Raw genomic sequence first — 7,309 nt, forward strand, 5'->3', positions numbered from 1 at the left:
CTAAAACTATAAAGAATAATAATCTGCAAAAAAAAATCAATTTTTCTGGACGTGTGTAACCCCTTAAGTAGAGCTGCTTTCTGCATATCAAGATCAGAGAAAGTTCAGAGATTCCGGGAGCTGACGTGTTTCGACGTTGTCTGCTAAATTTGTATGCATTAGTCCATGCGCTGAGATGACAATTGGCAGGATGTACACCTTCCTTGACTTCCATTGGCGTTTGACATCAATCCTAAAGTCTGAATATTTTCAAATTTTTTCAGCATATGTTTTTTGCATATTTTTCTACAGAGGAACAGCAATATCAACTATTTATATAACCAGTCGTTTGAGATTTATCGATTAAGAAAATGTCTGGCCTATTGTGGTCTCTTGTTGCATTCGTTAAAATTGTTCGGTCATAATACAAAAGTTAGTTGGAACCTTCTTGAACAGGTTCTGCGATGTATCTGAGGTACGGTATTTTGCTTTGATTGAAGTTGTGCATCAGCGTCAGTTTTAGATTAATTATTTTCGCGATGTCATTATGTCGCTTCAGGTACATAGAGTTTGCCAGTGTGGTGCATCCAGCTGGCACGTGGTCTAATGTCTCACTCCGGCTATTGCATCTGCGGCAGCTGTCTGCAGCGGCATTTGGATATCGCATTACATATTTAATGTAATTTCTAGTTGGAATCATACCATCTGGTATGGCGAAAATGGTATCCTCCGTTTCGCGAATATCGAATATCTGTTGGTAAGTCCGACAATTTTTGGTCGACATGTGGGCTCAGCACGTCTTTTCGATATACGCCGTGAACAACCATTTTAGACCATCTTTGAATATTTTCATCTATTGAGGTTGCGTTCCTGATTTCGTAGAATTGATTCATCCGAAATGGGGTGTAATTATCATCCGCAGCAATTGCAGTTTTGTGCAGATCGGATTGAGAACACTTATGTATGTTGAAAGTATGCTCTTATGTTTAAGCTAAGTTTGTCATGCAGTGCTCCAACATCAATCTGTCCTCTGCCGCCCGCTTATCTAGGTAGCATTCCATTTCTGTTAGGTTGAGTCCGCTACTTTCCGCAGTTACATGTCGAGAAACCATTTTCCCTTTAAGTATTGTGATCTTACGGCACTTATCAAGTCCAATAGGCATTTTAATGTCATTGTCATTTTTCTTTATTTTTTATTTTATTTTTTTAATATTTTTTTTTATAATAATCTACAGTTCAAATTATCTTGCAGACTAGAGAAAAATGTAAAGGAAAACCAGCCAAATTTGGCAACTAGTAATTATTAAGCAACAAAATTTAAATTTTCTACAAAATTACTCTATGTAGATAAAGCGAAATCAAGCAGGCTATAATTGGATAATGAATTATGTCTTGAAGTGAGCAAACAATAGGTGCATTACTCGCAATTTTAGGCTTAAAGTTTTCCACACAAAAAGGTGGTAAGGGTAAAAATTGCGAGAACTTCCTTTTTGAACATCAAATGTTATCCACTCAAGTCGAACTGGACAGTCGACGATGCCATTAACTACACTGAAACTATACGAAAGTGAAGGTCTGTCCTTCTCTTGCGTAGAGATTCTAAATTAATTAACTTTAGCCGAGAATTATAGGATGGAGCAGGGGACTCAAATCGGAAGCAACGTAATGCTTACTTAAAAAAAATGTTTTTAACGCTTTCTAATCTGTTAATCGAGAGTTGGTCGTAAGGTCCTCAAATGATAACAGCGTACTCTAGGTGAGAACGAACAAGAGACGTAAACAACAGTGTATAGGTATACGGATCAGAAAATTCAGTTGTATTGCGACGGATGAAGCCTAGAACCGAGTATGATTTTGAAAGAATAAAATGAATGTGGACACTGAAGGAAAATTTTGTATCGAATAATACTCCAAGATCCTTAAACTCTGTCACACTTTGTAGTACTTGATTTGAAATGGCGTAGGATGTGCTAAAAATGCACTGACGCCTCGCAAATGTTAAATGAAAACATTTTTTTTTTTTAATATTTAAGGTTAGACATGATCTTATACACGAATGATGGAGATTGTTCAAGTGGAGTTGAAGCTTCTGAGCATCCACTGAATTCTTAAGAGATAAGAAGATTTTTAAATCAGCCGCGAAGAGCAAGAAATTAGAAAAAGTAAAACATTTGCTTATGTCATTCATAACAATGACAAAAATAAGTGGCTCTAAGATGCTTCCTTGGGGGACACCTGAAGTGGTAACAAAGTGGTTCGATAAAACTCCATCAATTTTTACCACACACCGTCTGTCCGTCAAATATGACTTAAACCATTGTAGAAAGATGGAGTGAAAGCCCAAGCAAGCCATATTGTTTACCAGAGTCTCGTCTGTTACGCCTCAAAAACGTTTGCAAATCGTGCAATTGTATTACGAAAATTGACGCTCTGTAAAAAGTGTTCATCACGCGCTCAGGCCAACTTGTGGTGTGTAGCGATGGGGCTACGTCAATGAGCAAAATTGCCGTATTTGGGGTGAAGAGCAACCCGAAGCCATTCAAGAACAAAACTCAAGAAAACCGTTTGGTGCGGCCTATGGGCTAGAGGAGTCATCGGCATCAAATATTTTCAAAGCTGGCAATGCCAAAACGCAAAATCTGATGTTCTTAATTTACCTGGCTTCAATTAATTTCACTTTACTTTGCCTCACATTAAACCTGACTACAAATTTTAAGGGGAACTAACTTTTAAAATATCTTGTGTTCAACAATATTTCAAAGCTTTGAACAAGTTTCTGAGAAAATTCAGAGGTATTAATGGGTATGATTTAAAATATACATAATTTTAGAAGGTATGTAAACTATTACTTTTGCACGCCAATATATTTTTATCCGACTCGTGTTGCACGGCAACTCTATTCGCTGCAGCATTTTTGGAACTATCCAACAAAGCAAAAGTGAAAAACGGTGCTTGCCATCTCACTCGCGCACATGCAGTCAACTGGCTTATGACATTTGTGCGCGCACAACGCGTTTGCTTTCACTCACACTAACATGGCACAACGCTCTGCCGAGTGTGTATTGATCATTCACAATTGAGCGATGAAAAATTCTATTTCGATTTTTGCTTGCACACATTTCAAGATGGCCGTAGCGAGTTCAGTATAGACACGAGATAGTGAAAGATTTTTTTCTGCAATATTTCGCATTCAATTCGACCAAGAAATACATCAAATTACTTGGAGTGCAAAGTTATAGTGGTAAAGTGGACAAATTTAATAAAAGTTTTAAGAATTTCACATTATTGTGAACGCTGTGGTGGGTAGAATTTTTTGCAATTGAGTTGTTGTTGTTGCTATCGTACTAAAGCGGCGGGGAAAAAGCGCATTGAAGAAAAAATTAGTAAAACTATTAAAATATATTTAAAAAACTAGTTAAACAAGTGAATGTGTAATTGAAAAGGTTAGTGCCTATAAATTGAGCGTTGTAAATTAGCGCTATACAAAATTTGTTGTTATAGTTAATTATATCGAAAATTCATAATAAGTGAACGATTGCTGCAGCCTCCATGCACATAAATCGTCAGGTGGCGGGTAATTTTTTGACATTAAAACAACAACTACTTCGTAATACAACAACATAATTTAGAAATATCTAATAAAAACAAAGAACGAAAAACTCAAAGAAGTGTGGCTCAAATAGTGAAATTGTTTGGCTATATGCAAAGAGTGAACAAAAAGAAAGTGGTGAACATGAGTAGCGAATTAATTGAGGATGGTGGTGCTATCGATACCGGTAGCGATGAGGTGTTGCTAACGAATGGTGCAAACGAGACAGACGAAGGAGTTGCCGAGTACTTGGAAGAGGTAGAGGTTGCAAAATAGTTCTGTTTTGTATATAAAAAATGTTAAATATGAATATAAGCTGTTATACCTTTCACACAAAAGCTGAATGGAAACTGAAAATCAAATGCAGATGGAAAAAACGATTCATTGTTTCACGCAATACAATTAATCATTTTGCAAGCTTTGCTATATTCCTTACAACTGCATTCGCATACATTTTTTGTATTTTCTTTTGTGGCCGTGTGAAAGGTGTACACAATTTTCTCCTTAATAACAGTGCTCTTCCCGCTTTCAGCACGACCCCATGGCTGCTGGTAAACAGGAAATCCCTGCAAAGCGTGGCCGTAAACCACGCCGGCCGGTAGAAGCCGAAGAAGTAGAAGAAGAGAATATCGAAGCGCTTGATGATGACGATGTTGCTGAAGTTATCGAGGATGTATTGGAGGACGAGGATGAAGAAGATGTGAAGCCCGTAATTGAGAAGCCGGTTTTGCGCAAACCAACACAATTGCCCAAGAAACGCAAAGATGTTACAGTTAAAGCAAATTCGAGTCGAAATAACAACTATGTGGACGATGACGAGAAACCCACTAGCACGGCACGCGAAGCCGCTCGAATGGAAAACCAAGTGGATGAGAATCAGTGTCGCGTTTGCACCAGCAAGGAATCGCTTATTAGTCTCTTCAAGACAATCAACAAACAGACGATTGCTGATAAGTTAATGCTGATCTGTCCAACTGTATCCATTGCTCCGAAAGATTTTATGCCGCAATTCATTTGCAATCCATGTTTGGACAATGCAACCATTGCCTTGCAACTTAAAACTCAATGTGAAACCACTGAGCGTGAATTGCGCAAGAAGTTGTCGCGCAGTAAGAATAAAGTGCGACGACCGGCTGGTTATGTGGTCATAGACGCAGCATTGGAATCGGATCCCTCCGATGAAGAACCTAATGACGATGTGGAATTCAAAGTGTCCGACGAGGGCGGAATAACAGCAGAAGATGATTCAGATGATTCCGATTTTGGCGCCATCAAAAAGAAGCGTTCGCCGCGTGCCACTGGCGGCAGACGAGGAAGACGTAGATCGGCCGCTGTCACGCCGGCGCCAAAAGTCAAAGAAAAGAAACGTATGGGACGTCCGCCAACAAAACGCCGCTTACCAACTCCGCCTCCAATGAAGGAAGAGAGTAGTGACGAAGCCGAGGAGGAGTCCCCCAAGAAACAGATAAAGAAAAAGAAGATCAAGAGCACACCACCAGCTGAGGAGCAAGAAGAAAAGCCCACTGAATTTCCATGCGACGAATGTGAACAAGTTTTTACGCGCAAACTATCATTGATACTACACAAAAAAGCGCACTCACAACGAGAGCCCCTCAAATGTGAAATATGTGGGCAGATATTCAAAATACAGGGCGCTTATCGTAAACATGTGCAAAAACACAACGAGGAGCCGACAGGCTTTGAGTGTAACAAATGCGAATATACGGGCACTAGTAAGGCGGAGTTACGTCGCCACTTGGTGGATGAACATGACGAGCAAGGTGTGCTGTATCAATGTGAGAAATGTAAGCGAAAATTTGTGTCGGAGGCACGGTTGGAAAAGCACAAAGAAGGACGTTGCCCGGGTCAAGAACGCGCTCCGAAATTGCGACAAGATGTGGAAAATTATACTGTGGGAAAGGATCTATTCAAATCGGTGGCACCGCTCACTACTACCTACTGGAGTGACAGCTTCTCCGACTAAGCGCTACGGGCCATAGCTATTTGCATTTGTTAGGTGCAACGGTAATGACATGGAGGTGTTTTTAAGCTGCTTTCTTTTTATTGATTTTCTCTTCAGCTACCCGGTTTTTCAGAAGCAATAGTTAAAACACAAAGGCGAAAAGCGAAAAGCGTAAAGCTGTATAGGTCAATACATAAAAAGATGTTTATGTTCATTGCCGGCTTGAAAAATTACATAAATTAATATCGATGTTAAATGTTGGATTTGTCGTAAAGCGATGAAAAACAATGTAGAGAAACAGTTTACTTACTTAAATATAAATGTCATCAACTTATTTTTAAGCAATTAAAGTTTTGTAACGAATATTTCTTTCCATGCGCCTTAGACTCACCTTTGCTCATTTGAAACCAAAAATTGTATTTTCAGGCGTCTTTTTTGAATATTTCTGTAACATAATTTTATGATTTGGAATCACAAATTTGCTTAATATTTAGAGAAATAATTTTGAAACTCTGTACGAATGCATCAATTTCATATTTTTACAAAAGCGACATGCGACATTTTCTTAGCATAAAAAGTTATTGTAAATGAAAATTTATAAGAAAGTATTTCTAAGTATGGCGTTGTAAGGAAACTCCGTTCTAGTGTATAATGAAGATGAGTAAAATCTACTTTTTCCGTAAAATTAACAAATAAAGTAAATTAAGAAAAACAAATCACACCAGCTTTTCAAATGTTTTCAAAACCATAAATTTAACAAAGTTGTGTACATTTTTTATTTTATTTTATTTTATAAAGGTTTACATAACAATAAAATTATTATACAAACTGAAAGTAGTGCAGCGGAGGCTTTCGGCTGGATTTTGTATTCTTTTTTTTTATTTTTTTTTTATTATTTTTTTATTTTTATGATTTATTTATTTTTATTATTTATTTATTTTTATTATTTATTTATTTTTATTATTTATTTATTTTTATTATTTATTTATTTTTATTATTTTAAAAACAAAATAAATTTTTTATTTTATTATTTTTTTTTTTCGTTTGACTGCTGAAAGTTTGTAATTTATTTTTCCTGCTACTGAGCTTTTCTTGCTTTGGTTTTAAGTTCTGTAAATGCACGAAACTTTCGGCAGCGGGTAAATTATAAACATATAATATATAAGGTGCGTTTCATCATCATAAGACACTCATAATTTTTCAAAGTAAAGGGTTTTCTAACGAGGTTTTTCCAAATAGGTGTTATATTGAATAGCCCGCTATTTCGGTAGATGCCACTTTTGAAGCTGTCATTTTTTGATATTTGACAAGTAGAAACTACGCCATTACTAAAAAATGGAACGATACACGCTTAAACAACGCTTTGAATTATTAAAATTCACTATAAAAATGATGAGGTGTATGTAGTTCAACAACCGATGAACTTTGTTGTGGAAAACAGATGGAGAGGCAGATATATATGTATCTACTGCGACAGCCAAGCTGCGCTCATGGCCTTAGACAGCTCCCCAACCACATCAGAGGTAGTTGAGTCCTGTAAATCTAGGCTCAACTATGTCGGTAGACATAATAGTCTGATGCTCACATGGATCCTGGGACATGTGGGTATTGTGGGTAACGATACCCGTGACTCCTTAGCTAAGATGGGCTCTGAGGCCAATTTCTTTGGTCCAGAGCACGTTTTGCCAATCCCTTCTGCAGTTATCAAAGCCACGGTTAGCAAATGCGAGCTTGGCAGGCTGAGAGAAGCTGCAAATGGACTAAACTGATGTAACCTG

General features: G+C 37.5%; 1 protein-coding gene across 2 annotated transcripts; it reads left to right on the forward strand.

Annotated features, from left to right (window-relative positions):
• The first annotated feature begins 3,065 nt into the window (after positions 1-3,065).
• On the forward strand, positions 3,066-6,250 carry LOC128867471 (histone-lysine N-methyltransferase MECOM). 2 transcript variants are annotated; one of them, XM_054108686.1, is made up of 2 exons: positions 3,066-3,832; positions 4,101-6,250. In XM_054108686.1, the coding sequence occupies exons 1-2, from the start codon at positions 3,680-3,682 to the stop codon at positions 5,550-5,552; spliced, it is 1,605 nt and encodes a 534-aa protein (XP_053964661.1). In that variant the 5' UTR covers positions 3,066-3,679; the 3' UTR covers positions 5,553-6,250. The 2 variants fall into 2 exon arrangements, with proteins under 2 accessions (XP_053964661.1, XP_053964662.1); XM_054108687.1 differs by having other exon boundaries at positions 3,067-3,826.
• The last annotated feature ends 1,059 nt before the right edge of the window (positions 6,251-7,309 follow it).

Source organism: Anastrepha ludens, chromosome 6, assembly GCF_028408465.1.
Source record: "Anastrepha ludens isolate Willacy chromosome 6, idAnaLude1.1, whole genome shotgun sequence".
Taxonomy (NCBI): domain Eukaryota; kingdom Metazoa; phylum Arthropoda; class Insecta; order Diptera; family Tephritidae; genus Anastrepha; species Anastrepha ludens.

Excerpts from the sequence above, each read along its gene's own strand:
- LOC128867471 (XM_054108686.1), top strand. The coding sequence starts at position 3,680 with ATGCAAAGAGTGAACAAAAAGAAAGTGGTGAACATGAGTAGCGAATTA. Across the intron at positions 3,833-4,100 it reads AGTACTTGGAAGAGGTAGAG|CACGACCCCATGGCTGCTGG; the intron begins GTTGCAAAATAG and ends TCCCGCTTTCAG.